We start from the raw sequence: 18,292 nt of genomic DNA on the forward strand, positions 1-18,292 counted from the left end.
CCAAGGGAGATGGACTATATTCAATTAAGGGGTGGTATCAGTACTGATCTATGTGGAAGTGTAAGAATAAGGACAAGAGAAGAGAGTTCATGTAGTATTCCATGGTGTTATGCTGAGTGAAATAAGTCAGGCAGAGAAGGACAAATATCATATGTTTGCATGTATAGGAGGATTAGGAGGAACTTAACAGAGGACCAAGGGGGAGAAGAAGAGGGGAAATGGTGGGGGAAAGGGAGAGAGGCAAACCATGAGAGACTCTTGAATGCTGACAAAAACTGAGAACTGATGGATGTAGGGGGGAGGGGGGATGGGCATGGAGGAGGGCACTCGTGGGGATGAGCACTGGGTGTTATGTGGAAACTAATTTGACGATAAAGTATTTGTAAAAAAAAAAAAAGAGAGAGAAGAGAGTTCACTACATCTGGTTTCCTAGATTATAGGCGATGAATGAAAGAGAATAAGCAATGTGCTCTCAAGGCTTAGCAGTGAACAGAGGGTGAAGAATACAGGTTGCAGTATTCTTCAAGAAGCTGGTTGGTAAAGGAGAGAGGTAGAAAAGTAGCTTGATAAGGCATTGTGGGTAAGCTTTTCTTAATTTTTTTTTTTTTTTGAGAGACAGAGAGAACACAACAGAGAGAGGGGTAGAGAGAGAGAATCCCAAGCAGGTTCTAGGCTGCCAGCACAGAACCTGATGCAGGGCTTGAACTCACAAACTGTGACATCATTACTTGGTCCGAAACCAAGAGTTAGACTCTTAACAGACTAAGCCACCCAGGAGCCCCTATGGGTAAGCTCTTTTAAGGCAGTGAAAAGTGATACATGTTTTTAGATGGAGAGGAAAGACTCAGAGGAGAGGGAGAGATTTAAGTGGTAAGGCAATTGTGGAAAATTTAATGAAGCAAGTTCTAAGAAAAGGAAAAACAGATAAAGGGCACAATTGGGAAGGTTAGCTTTGGGGAAAATGAGTTACTTACCTAAAATGGGAGGAAAGTGGCAAAGAAGGGAGGCAACAAAGATAAATGATCAGATAAAAATAAGGTCAGGTGAGTAAGACAGCATCACTCTGTGTTCATACCTTGCAGAGAGAGTGAGACTAGAAGCTATTAAGCACAAAACTTAAGGGCAATGAAATCTGTTTCAAAGTTCACTTAAAGATCAATGAAAGATAATCCAAAGGATTTGTGAGATGCAGAGGTGGCTCAGTTAAGGTCACGTAGGATAAACTTGTTTCCATTCGGTTAATAAAAAGAAGAGAGGTGTGTGGCAGAGGCTGGAATGGTGATTGGCAAAAGTGCTTCACCAAACTGGTGAAGAAATCAAAAGAGCTAGTGAAAATATTCTTGGGACTGTCCGATCACAAGGCGGACAGAAGGGAGGTCACAGTGAGAATAAAGAACAAGCAGAAGTGAGAACTGGAAGACAGAGAGGCCGAAAGGGAGATTGTGGACCAGGAGAAGAGGCGATCATGAGGAATGGCAACCACAGTACCATGCAGTAGGAACAGGAGGGGTAAGCACAAAACACAGATTTAAAAACAGGAAAACTGTTATCCAGGGACATAGTAACCTTACACTAGGGAGCAAAAATATTTTTGACATCCTATTAAATTGAATGGCGTGGCCTCTTGCAACTGGTTGTAAGGAAAGTGATCTTTTATGAGGCAGGCCATTTCGGTTATGGTAAGTTAACTGAAAAAGTAGTTTTGTGAAAGGATCAGACCGAGTTTGTTATGGCTTTCTGGCCCAATGAAACCCAAACTACACTTCTGACATGGTGAAAAGAAACCACTTATAAAGATACCATTTTCAACTTCCTGGGTTTTATAATACGCGAATTATTAAGTACAGCATTATAATCACAGACATTGTGCCAATTACACCTTTAAAAAAAAAAGTTCATTTATTTATTTGTTTTTATTTATTTAGAGAGAATGTAAATGGGGGAGGGGCAGAGAGAGAAGGAGCGAGAATCCCTAGCAGGCTTGGCACTGTCAGCACAGATCCCAACATGGGGCTCGATCCCACGAACCATGAAACCATGATCTGACCCAAAATCAAGTCAGATGATTAACTGACTGAGCCACCCAGGCACCCTTCCAACTACATTTTAAAAGAAATTAACAATGCAATTGCTAATTCCCCAGATTACCCATCCCCACTTCCTATTTCTCTAATTTTAGCAACCCTATTTTCCTTTATTTCTGGATCTTCTCTTTAATACTACATCAGATGATTAATGTGAGATCACATTATCTTGTAAGTATATAGATTTTAAAGAGCTGTGTAGATACAGAATCATAAATTGGAAATCAAGAATGGAATTGGCACTTAAGAATTTGGGATTTGGCTGACTAGTGAGACTCAGGTGTGTTACAGGATCACCATGTTAACACTGACTTAAGTGGCTCTTAGAGCAGGTCAAGGGGGAATATAATGTTTTCGATGCCGTAAATATTCCAAGGTAAAACAGCCTTGAAAACGGATTTTTATATTCTCTACTAGAGTTTTATATATGTTCTTTGGCAACTGTCTGAATACAAATTTGAGAGACACACATTAAAAAAACAAGAAATTGTATTTTCATCAGCCAACGGTTAAATGGAAGACTTCAGTGATCCATTAAAAAAAAAAAAAAGAATGTGCTGTTAGATCAAAGCAATAAACATGAATAACTGTTTTATGTAGCTTTCAAAGGAAAAGAAAGAAATGCGTCATTGGTAATTTTTTCCAGGATAAATAAAGAAGGGTTTGAGGAGAAGGGGAGGTCCTTTAAAAAGAGTGAAGTATGCCAGGAAAATTAAAATTTAAGCTTTTTATTAATTTGGAGAAAAACTTCCGAGGAAATATACAGGAAACTCATTTAGCCTATATGTAAAAATTATAAATAATTGGGAAAGTTTCACTGATTCTCTGGTCAAACTGAGGCATGGCAATGGTATGCGTATGTTAGTAAGAGATGCCAACCGCACTGAAGGTCAAAGAGTATGCAAAATATCTACGCACCAATGCCACTGTGATGCTCTCAGACACTGACCATATATATATCACACTGACTGTATCGTCCATTGACATCCAGTCTGTTCATGATGTGTATCAAGATGGAAATTAATTTTGATGCAATTCCCTCTCTTCCTTGACCACCAAAATTGATGAATTCAGCAAGTGACAGTGAATTCAGTTGTGTTGTTTAAGTCTGGACTTACCAGAAATTACATCACTTTTAGGCAACAGCACTAGTGCAGGATGGCTGGAGAATATAGAGAGTTCTTGTGGGGATGTAGTGGAATTATCCTTTTATTAAAAAGTATTTTTAAAGTTTACTTATTTTGAGAGAGGGAGAGAAGCATGATCGGGGGAGAGGCAGAGAGAGAGAGAGAGATAATTCCAAGCCAGCTCCATGTTGTCAGCGCACAGCCCAATGTGAGCCCAAGCTCATGTGAGACCATGATATGAGCGAAACCAAGAGTGGAATGCTTAACGGAATGAGCCGCCCAGGCAGCCCTGGAATTTCCTTTTTATCCTATAGTCTAAAAATTGCTATTGGATGATTTTAATGATGTGATCAATTTCACTTTTTAGATTGTTCAGAGTGGAATGGGGACAGACAAGAATTAAGTATATCAGTCTCAGGACAGTTGCAATTGTCTAGGTATAAGATGATGAGGGATATAACCCAGATACTATGGACTAAACTGCATCCCTCAAAAAGTCATATGTTGAAGCCCTAACCATCAGTGTAATGGTATTTGGAGATGGGGACTTTGGGAGGTAATGAAGTCAGGAGGGGTAGAACCCTTGTGATGGGATTAGTGTGCTTATAAGAAGAGACAGGAGAGAACTGTCTCTATTTCTTCCATGTGAGGACACAGCAAGAAGACGGCCATGGCAAGCCAGGCAGAGGGCTTTCATTAGGAGCAGAATTGGCCAGTACCCAGACTGTCGGACTTTTAAGACACTAGAATTGTGAGGAATAAATTTCTCTTGGTTAAGCCACCTAGTCTATGGTATTTTGTTATGGCAGCCAGAGATAATATACCAGGTATAATCATGAAGAAAAAAAAGGGAGGCATATTTGAGAGACATTTAAAAAACACACAGGACAAAGGAGCTACATATCCAACTGTATTCCTTATCAATTACATATTGAAAGAGTTGTTATGCTAATAAAAATACCAACACATACCGAGTGCTTAATATATTTTAGAGAGTATATAAAGACATTATAAGGGGGCGCTGGGTGGCTCAGTCAAGTGTGCATCTGACTTCTGACTTTGGTTCAGGTCATGATGCCAGGGGTCATGGGATGGAGCCCTGCATCAGGCTTCATGCTGGGCTGAGTGTAGAGTCTGTTTAAGATTCTCTCCCTCTCTCCCTCTCTCTCTCCCTCTGTCCCTCTGTTCATATGATCTTTCTCTCTCTCTCAAAATTAAAAAAAAAAAAAAAAAAAAAAGACTGGGGCACCTGGGTGGCTCAGTCGGTTAAGCGTCCAACTTCGACTCAGGTCACGATCTCATAGCTCATGAGTTCGAGCCCCGTGTTGGGCTCTGTGCTGATAGCTTGGAGCCTGGAGCCTGCTTCAGATTCTGTGTCTCCTTCTCTCTCTGCCCCTCCCCTGCTTGTGCTCTGTCTCTCTCTCAAAAATAAATTAAAAAACGTTAAAAAAAAAAAAGACTTTATATGAATTAAAACTGAATTCTTCTAAGAGCTCTATAAAGTTAAGTATTATTATTATATCTGTACTAGATGAGAATAGTGAGGAAAACTTGGCATGTTTTAGTACCATCCAGAGAGGGAGCAGTCTTTCTTGGAAATTAGAAACTGAAGGAACAATTTGCCAGACCAGATCACTTCAAAGTCATTCTGGGGAATGGAGCCTAATAATTAATTTTATGGGCATGTGTTTTCTAGGTTTAACTTAATGTTTACATGTTATTTTTCTCAATGAAACATTAAAAACATTTTTAAAATTATTTTTTAATGTTTTATTTATTTCTGAGAGAGAGAGAAAGAGAGAGAGAGAGACAGCGTAACCAGGGGAGGGTCAGAGAGAGAGGGAGACACAGAATTCGAAACAAGCTCCAGGCTCTGAGCTAGCAGTCAGCACAGAGACCGACACGGGGCTCGAACCCATGAACCGTGAGATCATGACCTGAGCTGAAGTTGGATGCTTAACCGACTGAGCCACCCAGGCGCCCCTAAAAACACTTTTTAAAGGTTTGTTTGTTTATTTATTTATTTTTATTTATTTTTATATTTTTATTTATTTCTAGGGGAGAGAGAGAGAGAGAGAGAGAGACAGCGTGAGCAGGGGAGGGTCAGAGAGCAAGGGAGATACAGACTCTGAAATAGGCTCCAGGCTCTGAGCTGGCAGTCAGCACAGAGCCCGACGCGGGGCTCGAACCCACGAACTGCAAGATCATAACCTAAGCAAAAGTCGGACGCTCAACCGACTAAGCCACCCAGGCGCCCCAAAGGTTTATTTATTTTTGAAAGAGATAGAGCACCAGTGCGGTAGGGGCAGAGAGAGACAGACACAGAATCTGAAGCAGGATCCAAGCTCTGCGCTGTGAGCACAGAGCCCAATGCAGGGCTTGAACCAACAAACCATAAGATCATGACCTGAGCCTAACTTCACCAACTGAGCCACCCAGGTGCCCCTCAATGAAACATTTTTTTTAAGTAATCTCTGCACCCAACGTGTGGCTCGAACCCACAACTCATGGAGCCAGCCAGGTGCTCCTCAATGAAACTTTTTTTTCCTAAAGATTTTATTTTTAGGTAATCACTACACTCAACGTGAGGCTTGAATTTACAACCGTGAGATCAAGAGTTGCATTCTCCACTGATGACTGAGCCAGCCAGGTGCCCTATAATGAAACTTTTGATAACAAAGTGGGAAGGGGTGAAACGTGAGTGTTAGCAGTAATGGCAGCTCTGGAGAGCTTGAGAGTCACCTGTGGTTCTAATCACAACTGCACAATTTAACAGCTTTATAACTTGGATGCTTTTCTAAGCTTCTCATTTCCTCGTCTGGTTACAGGAATAAGAATACCTGCTTCATAGGATTCTTATAAAAACTGAGATAATATATACAAAACGCTTAGCTCAGGGTCTAGCATATGGTGAGCCTTAATTAGCAGGGGTGCTGAGGATAATGGTTATGACCACCAGGGCATAATTCATACCTGCTACTTCTATGCAGTTCAGCCTGTACTCTTCCTTCCAACCTTATCTTATCTCTGCTCACTGCTCTCTGCCCACCTAGAGAACATATGTAAATTGAATAGTTTGATACTGAAATAGCTTCAGTCGAGAACTACCCTTATTTTCATCAGGATTCAAGGAGACTAGGTAAAGGGTAGTTCACTGAGGTAAAGACAGTAAGAAAACTTGACTTCTGGAAAGACCCAGCTCTGCGACAAATTATCAGTCCCTTTTCTCCATTGGTTAGGTCTATAAATCAAGAGTTCAAACAGAAATTAAGCTCTCAACTCTATTATTTTATTCTTTACTTTTAAATCTCTATCTATCTATCTATCTATCTATCTATCTATCTATCTATCTATCTAAGATAGCCTGTGTGCCTGGGAGAAAAGCAGAGGAAAGATGTGAAGCAGGCTCCACACTCAGTGGGGAGCCTCATGCGGGCTCCATCTCACGACCATGAGATCTTGACCTGAGCTGAAACCAAGAGTCAGATGTTTAACCGACTGAGCCACCCAGGCAGCCCTTTATTTCTTACTTTTTATGTGGATGTCCTAAGCCTTAGGAAACTAACTCCTGATGTTATTGTTTTATGAGTTTTTACAAAGCATTATCAAATACTGCAGGAAACAAACATTCAATGACTACACATCATCTTTCAGGTTCAAAGATTTCTAATTTGAATCGTTGAAGACTAAGGTCCTAGATAGAAATCCACACAAAGAATGGGCATCCGTAATGCTTCTTTAAATCTTTTGGATTTTCCCTACCACTACTGGCAAAATGTGGGGAGAATGAACTGTGTTCACAAAGGTTTTTCTAGCTTAAGTGGAAGAGACTATTCATTGTGTAGTGAGAAGCTCTGGGGTTTCCCTTAGGTCCCCAGGCATTGTTTTTTAATTTTCTTTTCAGCACTGGAGTTGGGAGTAGACTGCAGATAAGCTGCTTACTGCCAAGGATGTGTGAAACCTGTTATATTGGTCATTCTGGATCCTATTCAAGCACATACATTCACTAGGTAAGATTACTTCTACTTCGCTTTAGTGGAAGCCTCAATTTTGCTTTAGGAAAAAAAATCATATATATTTTTTGCATTTTTATTTATAAACCATGTATGTTTCTGCAAGCACTAAAATTTGAAGTGACAAGGACTTACTTAGAATTCTGATGTGAGGATAATAAGGATACTAGAACCCAAGTGTTTCAGTTCTTGATTGTTCCATAATAAACCAGTATAAAACCCAGTGGCTTAAAACAGTTCATTATTTCTCACAGTCCTACAATCTGGGCTGGGCAGTTTTTCAGCTCTGTGTGGTGTCTCCTCAGGCTGGAACCTACAAGAAGGCTTCTTCTCTCAGATGTCTGGAATCAGAGCCGGGATGCCTGAAACAACTTGCCAAGCACGTCTGTTCAAATGGCTGCTCCGCAAGACTAGCTTGGGGTTCCTAACGCCATGGTGGTCTCAAAGTAATTGTACTGGTGGTGGCTGACTTCCAAGGGGAAAGGAGCTGAAAGTGCTAGTCTTCTTACAGGCTAGGCCCATTATGGGACGGCCTTACTTCCACCACATTATACTAGTCCAAGCAAGTCCAAAGCCAGTCCATATTTAAAGGGAGGGGAAAGACTACCACTTTATGCCAACAGTAGCACATAGGCAAAGGGAGGGAAATAACTGATGGCGGCCATCTCTAGGGAATACAACACATAGTGTACTGCATTTACCAGGAGCGCTTTCCTTTTCTTCTTTTTCCTTTGGATTTCATTGGGTTTCTTGAAATTCTTTTTGGAATTTTCAAAATGTCCAGAGAGCAGGAAAAAACCACTCAACTTTAGGGTGTATGGAATGATACATTATGGTATTGTATATTATATTATATTATATGTTAATAATATTGGTTATATGTTACAATCATTATATGCTAATATTATTAATATTATACATTAATTATATATTGAGATGGTATATATTATATTCATTATAACAACTTTTTAATGATTTTCATAATTGCAATGGAATCTTGATTTATTTTTACTACTGTCGTTAACCCTGAGTATGAGGAAATGGAGCTTCAGAAAACAAATGAAAGCATTCATCCTCAAATTTGATCCCAAGTAGAGAAGTGGTCACTATAGTTCCAGAGATGCCACACATCTCAGATTTATGCTATCCACAGGTAACTAGATCAAGCCACCTGTACATATTGAAACGTATGTGTGGGATTTTTATAAGAAAGGGATTTGTAACCATCTACTTCCTCTTTCTATTCAAATTAATTTTCCTTCCCTGATCCATGAATCATTCCTCACACAGGAATTGCATGATGATTCAGAAAGAACCAGTAAATTCTATTGCGCCTGAAAGGAGAGACAAGCTTATCACTGCCAGAGATCAAAACCAAACCCTAAAATTATAGGCTTTGTTTAAAATGCTGTTTCAGACATTGAAATTCAGTTCAGGGAACATACCTATTTCTTGACTCATTCTCACTGCAAACTCACTCCGCTGAAGGGAGAAGGAGGAGGTCAGTGAATCTCATTAGGAACCACTGACCTTCGAAAATTTGGTTCACAGCGGTCTGGCAGCAAAAGGGCCACAGAATGCCAAGCTGTAAGCACTGCCCCAGACCACAGTCAGAAAGGGAAGGGATTGACAGTGGCCGTCTTTGGGAGACTATAGCACAGAATGTATTGTATCCACTGGAAACTCTTTCTCTGCGCCCCTCTTTCCTTTAGATTTCACTGAGTTTATCTGCATTCTGAAATAAAGGGCTCTCAGGAGCAAAAAAAGGGACTCAGAACACAGAGTGTAAAGGGGCTGATGCTTAGCCGTCATAACCAAACGCAGTATGTTGACCTAAAACTGCTCCAGGTGTCCAGTACATCTAATCTGCCTATGAGTGATTCGTTTGGAGAACAGTTCTATAGAATATAGAAGACCTTAGGCCTAACAAAACGACTGATGCAAACTCTAGATATTCAAAGAGGTCTGACGCTGGAGTGAACTAATCACATCTGTTCACAAAACCTAAAATTCTACAGTAAGTAAATAATCATAACCATCCCATTTACTTAAACACAATCCAGCTTGGCTCTAAGGAAATTACAAACTGACCTTTCCTTCTCATAATGAATCTTACCCATTGTTAAAAGTGATTTCAACTCTTAATTCATTACCTGAGAATATATTTCTCACTCTACTAATATATCTAAAAACGCTCATCCAGTTAAAAAATGCAAGGCAAAATACAACTAAACTGTAAACCATCAGAGGTGGCTTAGGGAATAAAGGCTGCTTTCGTGAATGCCTGGAATTGCAGAACCAAGCTGGATATGCTTGAGACTAATTAGAATCACCTTCCTCCGGGGCGCCTGGGTGGCTCAGTCAGTTAAGCATCCGACTTCGGCTCAGGTCATGATCTCACAGTTTGTGGATTCAAGACCCATGTCAGGCTCTGTGCTGACAGCTCGGAGCCTAAAGCCTGGTTCAGACAGATTCTGTGTCTCCCTCTCTCTCTGACCCTCCCTGCTCACACACACTCTCTCTCTAAAAAATAAACATTAATGGGGCGCCTGGGTGGCTCAGTCGGTTAAGTGTCCGGCTTCGGCTCAGGCCATGATCTCACGGTTCATGGGTTTGAGCCCCGCGTCGGGCTCTGTGCTGACAGCTCAGAGCCTGGAACCTGTTTCAGATTCTGTGTCTCCCTCTCTCTTTGACCCTCCGTTGCTCTGGTTCTGTCTCTCTCTCAGAAATAAATTTTAAAATAAATAAATAAATGAACATTAAGAAATTAAAAAAAAAGAATCGCCTTCCTCCTCAGGCACTGGTAAGAATGGAGTATAAAAAGTGCAAGTTTCTCAGAGAAAAGCAGAGAAGAGTCTTTGTGCTGCTTTTAGAGCTTAGGTTTGCAGCAAGCATAGAGGCCCGTGCTTGCCCAGTGGGATCTGAACTCCTGGGAGCAGCTGGTGCCACTTACAACAAACAGTACTGAATATCAGAAGCAAAGAGAAGGTGCTCATTCTCCAGTTTTTCAAAAATACAGACATGGGAACTTTCAAAATGTACTTTATATTCTGCTAATGTACTAGACTTTTCAGAATTCTCTCAGCCCCCTTTTTACAATATATTTACGTTATGTGTAATTGTAATTTTTTTCTATTCTGAAAAATTCTCAAGCATTACCTCTTCAAATCTTTTTCTCCATTCCCTATATTCTTTTGGTGGTCTGTTCTCATATCTCTTAGCTTAGTTTCATATTTTACCTTTTTTGTACGTGACCTTGGTGAATTCTTCAATCCTAGCATCAGATTCTAATTCATTCCTCTTCTTAGTTACTCATCTAGGGTTTACCTCAAATGTCAAGATATTTTGAAATTTCAAAGAGTATATTTTTCATTGCCAAGACTTCTGAAATTATTTTGTTTTCATATTTGCCCATTTTTATACTGTTTATATCTATTTTTGTTTTTTATGTTTAAATATTTTTAATGGATAAATGTTTCTTTATGTCAGAGGTCAGCTATTCAACTTTTTCTGTAAATGGACAGATATTAAATGTGTTAAGTGTTTCAGGCCACAAGGTCTCTGTTGCAACAACATATATTCAACTCTGCATTGTGAGAGCAGCAGAGGATACATGCAGGCAAATGGGTGTGGCTTAGTTCCAAACAAAATTTACTTGAAAAACAGGTCACCTGTAGCCACTTTGGAAAATGTTTATTTATTTAAATGTTTGTTTATTTTTAAGACAGAGAAGCACGCGCGTGCATACACTTGCACATGTGCAAGTGGCGTTGGGATAGAGAGAGAATTTTAAGTAGGCTCCACATGGTCAGTGGAGGGGCTCGATCCCACAAACCAGGAGGTCAGGACTTGAGCCTAAATCAAGAGTCAGATAGATGCTTACCAGAATGAGTCACCCAGGCGCCCCTATTTTGGAAAATAGTTTGGCATAATGTTAAACATAGAGCTGCCGTATGACCCAGCAGTTCTACTTCTAGGTATATACACATGAGAAATGAAAACCTATGTTAATATAAAAACTTGTACATGAATGTCCATAGCTGCGTTCTTAATAGCCCAAAAGTGAAAACATCCCAAATGTCCATCATCTGATGAATGAAAAGGAAAATGTAGTGTATCCATACAATGGAATACTATTTGTCAAAATAAACAACAACAACAAACCCACCAAAAACCACCACCCCCCAAAAACCCAAGTGCTGCTACATGCTATAACATACATGAACTTTGAAACCATGATGCTAAGCGAAGGACGCCAGATACAAAAGACCACAGATTCTACGATCCAATTAAAGGAATTGTCCAGAACAGACATATCTCTAGAGATAGAAAGTTGATTAACGATTAGATAGGGCTCAGGGAAGTGTAGAATGAGGAATACCTGCTAATGGATACAGGGTTCCTTTTTAAGGTGATGAAAATGTTCTAAAATTAGATTACTGTGACAGTCACACAACTATATAAATATACTAAAGACCACTGAGCTGTACAATTTATTTTTTTTATATTTTTTTTATTTATTTCTAGGAGAGAGACAGAGAGAGAGAGCGTGAGCAGGGGAGGGTCAGAGAGAGAGGGAGATACAGACTCTGAAATAGGCTCCAGGCTCTGAGCTGGCAGTCAGCACAGAGCCCGACGCGGGGCTCGAACCCACGAACCGCGAGATCATGACCTAAGTGAAAGTCAGACGCTTAACCGACTAAGCCACCCAGGTGCTCCTGAGCTGTACAATTTAAACAGATGAACTTTTGCAGGTAAATTCGACCTCAGTGAAGTGTTAGAGAATACATGAAATAGGGAAAAGTGAGGGGCCAGGAGGACCACAGTTTGATGGTTCCTGCTCTGTATTTTCAAAGATCCTCACTTACTTATCAAAGTTATTTATAGTTTATTCTATATGTAAACTTCTTTTCTGGCTTAAATTCATCTTTTTGATCGCTAATTTTAAAGGCTATCTGTTGGCTTTTCCCTAATGTCTGAAACATTTATACTTCAGCTAATCTTGAGAAGAAAGCATTTGTTCCTTTGCTTCTTCTCTTTGTCTGTCTGTGTTGTTCTAATGATTTTATGGTTGCCTCCACTCAGCGATCCTATCCAAGGAGAACTAGTTTTGTATCTTGGGCTCCTGTCCCTATGGTGACATGTGGATATGATAGCGATACAGTCTGCAAACTATGGAAAATTGAGCCAGGTCCTAGATCAGATGCTTTGTCTGCCTTCTCCTTGGGCTCCCAAATTCCTGCAATCCAAAGCCCAAGCTACTGCAGCAGGTACTTTCATGCAAGTGCTATTGCTCCAGTCTACCTGCCTTGGGTGAAGTATTTTGGTTCCTAATTCACTCCCCCAGCAGTAGAGATACTCCTCCTTCGCTGGTTTGTGGACCCAGAAAACACTGGGTCCCTGGCTTCGGCCCAGTTTTCCACTTTGCATTCCTGCTCTATTTCTGACCCAAAGAGATGTTCCTTTAAAAAATGTTTTCTCTTGTTATATCCTGTCTTTAAGTCCTAGGCAAGGGCTCCTGTGGAGCAGGGCAGAGGACAATAAATGAATTACCAGTGCCATCCTGATTGGACACTCTTCAGGTCCACGCAAAGAGTATCAAATGCTCCTTGGTTGAGGAGACGTTTTCTTTTTCTTCTAGAAATTCTGAATTTGAATTAAGTGGAGCATATTCAAATGAAGGTAGGTTGCAAGTAAAATATAAAAGGTCATGCCAGCAGTCAAAGCTGAGCATGTATTTGAGGGAATCAAAGAAGTCAAGAAAACAATTATAGTCCCAATGATAATAACTTTCAAAGGGATACCTACAATGAGATCAATGAGATTAATCCTTTTTTACTTTTGATGATATAACAGATTCCTCTTCTTTTTAATGCTATATTTAGCTTAAAGATCCATAACTAAAAGATTTTATTGTACGTTTATGATTATTAATTTATTCATTTATTCAACAAATATTAACTATGCTCCTGCTATCCACTGGGCACTTTCCAAGGCCATGCGGATATAGAGATGAATAATAAATGGTCCTTGTCCTCCAGGAATTCATCATTTATTAAGGAAGTCAACCACACACACTGAGAGAAGTCACCGTTTCATTCTAAGACAAGTGCTATAATGGCTGTAGGGACAATGTGCTCTAAAGGCATAGATGAGGAAATGAGCAATTCTTACTTGGTGTGGTTCTGTGAAGAGGCAACGCAAAGGCTTCAGAGAACAGGTAGCATGTTGGGAACTTTCTGGATTTCTTTTTTTTTAAAGTTTATTTATTTTTGAGAGAGAGAGAGAAACAGAGATAATGACAGAGTGTGTGGGGAAGGGGCAGAGAAAGAGGGGGAGAGTGGATCCCAAGCAGGCTCTGCACTGTCACAAACTGTGAACTGTGAGATCACCAACCATGAGATCATGACCTGAGCAGATGATGGATGCTTACCCAATTAAGCCAACCAGGCACCCGGAACTTTCAAAAATTCTACAGAAGACTGAATAGTACCTTCTTGGAAGGGAGGGTGTAGGGGAATTCACTTGTGCTCAATTTTTACTTAAATGACGGGTTTATTTTGGACAGCTTTAGGGAGCTGATGAAGATCACCAGAGGGTAATAAACCCCTTCCAACTCTCTCATCCACATTTTTCTACATTATTTACTAAACACATGGATTTTGTCAGCTAATGATGAAGAGTGGATAGCACAGGTCTCCTTACATAAGCAAAGATAACAGTATCAGGTACTTTTAAGAGAGAATACATGGCATGGTCAGAATGCAGGATAAATAGTAAGTAACTTGGGGGTGAAGAGATGACCTGGGCGTGGATTGTAGGGGCTCCTGTATTGCAGGCTAAAGAGACTGGACTTCTCTCAGGCAATGAGAGAGAATATGAGTGACTATAATGCTGGAGTCAGGGAACCCACTTTCCATTGCTGAAATACAGACATCTGAGAAAATGAGATAGGGAAGAAAAAGACTAGAGTTAGTGACCAATCAGGAGAATACTGTAAGAGTGCAAGTGTGAAATAATGACTGTTAGGCTGAATTGTCATGGGAACAGGGGAATTAGAATTATGATAACATTTTTATTTGAAATGCTACAACAGAACAATGCTTCTATTAATATTTCATTGCAAGAGAGGTTTCCCTAGTTGAGACACAAGTATAGTGAAGCTTTTAGAATTATGTTTAATGCTTGAGGGCTATGTTTTTCAGATAATTGGAGTATTATTATCTACTGTATCCATGATGGATCATGTCCAAAAGATATTTAGCCACAGAAATGAAATTAACTCATTAGGTTAGGCCCTTATGTTATCACTGTCTAAAACATGCAAACACTAGCACTTTTATATTGCATAGAAAACAAAATAAATCTTATCATTTGGGGAAAGAAAACAAACTTTCTGTTCTGAAGAGAATATTTATTTTATGAAAATGAATCCCAAGTTGAATAAAAGCACAGCTTCTGGATAAATCCTATGTCCCATGAAAACGTAGGATTTCTACTTTGAATATTGCTTCCTCTATTGAAGAATTTAAGATTAAGCATAACCTTATATAATATTTCTGCCCACACAGTGACTACATGCTAAATAGGAAAGAGGAGACAAGAGCTGACTAGATACAGCTATCCTACAAACTACCCCACAAACTAATATCAAAAGTTCCTTCTCTTTTTATCATGAGGAAAATCTTTTCACATGTTCCCTCATCCATTTCAGGAACTAGAAGTCTCTTCATAATTAGAGGATCTCCTTTTATCATCCTGTGACAATTTCTGTTGAGCTGCTAATAATGTGTTAGATACTATTCAAGGGACTTCATCTATGGTATCTTAAACTTTAAAAAGCACATAAAATCTGAGGAATTCCTCTTACTCATTTGGCTGTAGATCTGTAAAAATTCAGAAAAGAGGAGACTTCTTCATTGGCCCAAGATGGATTCCCCATCTGCAACTCACTAGATTCTTATATTCCCATCACTCACACCATTTCAGAGAGAATTTTCTCTATGAAGGTGTGTGGTTATTGTTCCTAGTTAAGAAAATTCCTAAGAGACTCTAATCTAACAACAACAACAACAACAACAAAGAACCAGATCATAAAAACCTGTGTTAAGTATGATTCAAAGGGAAAAAATGAGCTGAAGTGAAAGCCAACTTGAGCTGGAAAGACTTGAGCTCTTAAGTAACCAGACATTTGTAGCCAGTTATGAAGCAGTCCCATCACATATGTTTTTAAACATCTGTCAGCACGGTCAGAACCCCACATGCAAAATACAGCACTCATGAGCATTAGGGACAGTTGCCTGTGATGAAGTCTCAGAAGCTGAAAGAAATGAATAGATTTCACAGGTTGAACACAAGTTGCTCTTGCTTGACTTGAAGAAAGCCTGGGGAAGTAGTGCCCAAGGATGTGAGGCATTTACTTGAACATAAGTATCTTTTTTTTTTTTTAATTTTAAAAAATGTTTGTTTAAGTATTTTGAGAGAGGGAGAGAGAAAGAGAATACAAGCAGGGGAGAAGCAGAAAGAGAGGGAGAGAGAGAATCCTAAGCAGGTTCCAGGCTGGCAGCACAGAGTCCAACGCTGGCCTTGATCTCACAACTGTGAGATCATGACATGAGCTGAAACCAAGAGTTGGTCGCCTAACTGACTGAGTTACCCAAGTGCCCCTGGAACACAAGTATCTTTTTTTAAAAAACTGTTTTTTAAGTTTATTTATTTATTTTTGAGGGAGCGTACAAAAGTGGGAGGAGGGCAGAGAGAGAGAGGGAGAGACAGGATCCGAAGCAGGCTCCAGGCTCTGAGCTGTTGGCACAGAGCTTGATGCAGGGCTCAAATCCATGAACTATGAGATCATGACCTAAGCTAAAGTCAGTCATGAGCTGATTGAGCCACTCAGGTGCTCCTTGAACATGAGTATCTTAAGGACAAAACTGGAACCAGCAATAAAAACCTACGGAGCCTTGAAGAGAGACATGTCAGGAGGTGCCAAGAGACAGGTGAAACTACAGAGCCACAGCTTAACTTAGAGACTTAGAGCTCAGTCTAACTTCTCTCCTTTTTTTTTTTTTTTTTTTGGTAAACATTATTCAGTGACATGTCCCCACCATTAAAAAAATTCCCATCTCAAAAGTGCAAAAAGGGCTCCTTTCAAACCTGCAGCATTTGTTCTTCCTCGGAAGACATCGTCGTATGCTTTCCACTGCAGCTTCACCTGGTAGGCGTGGATGAACACCACAAACACCACCACAAGGCACATTAGAGGAACAAGAGCCGCAGTGAAGAGAGCCACATAGATGTTTGGGATGAAACACCTAGGGGAGAGGAGAGACAAGACAACTAAGACAGCTTCAATAAACACGTTTCTAAATTCGGAATGGGTTACATCATCACTTTATACTAGCTCTTTGTATCTAAATATTGGCAAAAGCAAATTTTTGGGTTGCCAAATTGAAGCTTTGTTTGAGTACAGGCTACATGATTAAATCCAACCCACTGCTTCACAAAGCAGGTTCTGTGGAACACGCAAGTCCTGAGGTGCTCAGAAAACTTCAACAAAGGTCAATGCAAAATAAACTGGAGAAACGTAAGTTCGCTTTTCTAGCTCTGTCTTATTGGCCTACTGAGATCAAGGTCTTATTGAGGACCTCATAAAAGAAGGCATTTTTTACAAATGTTTATTTGTGAGCAGGGGAAGGGCAGAGAGAGAGGGAGACATAGAATCTGAAGCAGGCTCCAGGCTCTGAGCTGTCAACACAGAACCCAATGTGGGGCTTGAACCCACAAACTGTGAGATCATGACCTGAGCAGGAGGTGGCGGCCCAACCAACTAAGCCACCCAGGTGCCCCAAGAAGGCATTGCTTAAAGGCAAATTTAAGGACTTCTAGGGCTCATTCTATCATTTCTACAATCTTGTTTTTTGAGTGAATGACAGTTTTGTCATTTCCAAGTTACACGTATCTCCAAGAGCCATTAATTTTCTTGAAAATAATGACAACTTTCCATTTGGAAGTTCTACTACACAATTCTATCTAGGATTCTGAAGTTTACTTAGATCAGTGATGTCCAAGGTAAGCTTACATGATTTATTTTGGTAACATTGAAATTCCATGGCAAATGGTTTCAGAGATGTAACTGGAAATTTCTTTTAAATGTAGTTATTTTGAGAGAGACAGAGAGAGTGAGTGGGGGTGGGGCAGAGACAGACGGGGACAGAGGATCCAAAGTGGGCTGTGCGCTGACAGCAGAGGGCTTATGTGGGATTCAAACTTGCGAGGTTCAGGATCATGACCTGAGCCAAAGTCAAGATGCTCATCCACTGAGCCACTCGGGCACCCCTTTAACTGGATATTTTTACTCACAGGTCATAAAATCCTCTTGTTATTTACATGAAATGTTTCACCAAAAAATGTCAAAATGGAGGACTGCTAAATATGTTCTCAATATCTAAAACTGTACTTTTGAGGTATTATAAAGAACACACCTCTTACAACTTATAATACTGGGGCTCCTGGGAGGCTCTGTTGGTTGAGTGTCCCACTTCAGCTCACGTCATTATCTCATGATTTGGGGGTTTGAGCCTCGCATCGGGCTCAATGCTGTTAGCGCAAAGCCCATTTCAGATCCTCTGTCCCCCTCTCTCTCTGCCCCTCCCATGCTTATGCGCTCTCTCTTAAAAATAAACAAACCTTTAAAAAATAAAAAAAAATACTATAATACTTTTAATTATAATAAGTTTTAATAGTATGAGTGTCTCCTTTGAAATATCTTTTTCCGACTTCTCCATTTTTAGTATATAATATCTATAAACCCAGATTACATATAGCCAAAAAGAATGGATTCTGAAGAAAACTCAAGAAAAAAAAATGTAACCAATTTAGAAGGAAACCTCAAAATCCAAAATATAGGAAAATCAGGAGAAACAGCCATTCTTGTAACTGGGAAAAACAGTGCCTCAATTTTATATTTAAGAGGAGACACATTATTAAAGACCTTACTCAGGTATTATTTCTAATTAACATGTCTGGTAAATGTATTCCTTAAATAAACAAGACACACTTCAAGAGATAT

At 39.9% G+C, this 18,292-nt stretch overlaps 1 protein-coding gene across 1 annotated transcript in view; it reads right to left on the reverse strand.

Moving 5' to 3' along the window:
• Positions 1-18,292, reverse strand: part of ADGRV1 (adhesion G protein-coupled receptor V1) — a 500,208-nt gene that overhangs the window by 79,574 nt on the left and 402,342 nt on the right. The window contains exon 88 of the mRNA XM_039255493.1: positions 16,378-16,535. Within this exon, the coding sequence (XP_039111424.1) occupies positions 16,378-16,535 (158 nt within the window). The remainder of the gene's footprint in view (positions 1-16,377; positions 16,536-18,292) is intronic.

This window comes from Hyaena hyaena, unplaced genomic scaffold (assembly GCF_003009895.1).
Source record: "Hyaena hyaena isolate Hyena2069 unplaced genomic scaffold, ASM300989v1 scaffold_529, whole genome shotgun sequence".
Lineage (NCBI taxonomy): Eukaryota > Metazoa > Chordata > Mammalia > Carnivora > Hyaenidae > Hyaena > Hyaena hyaena.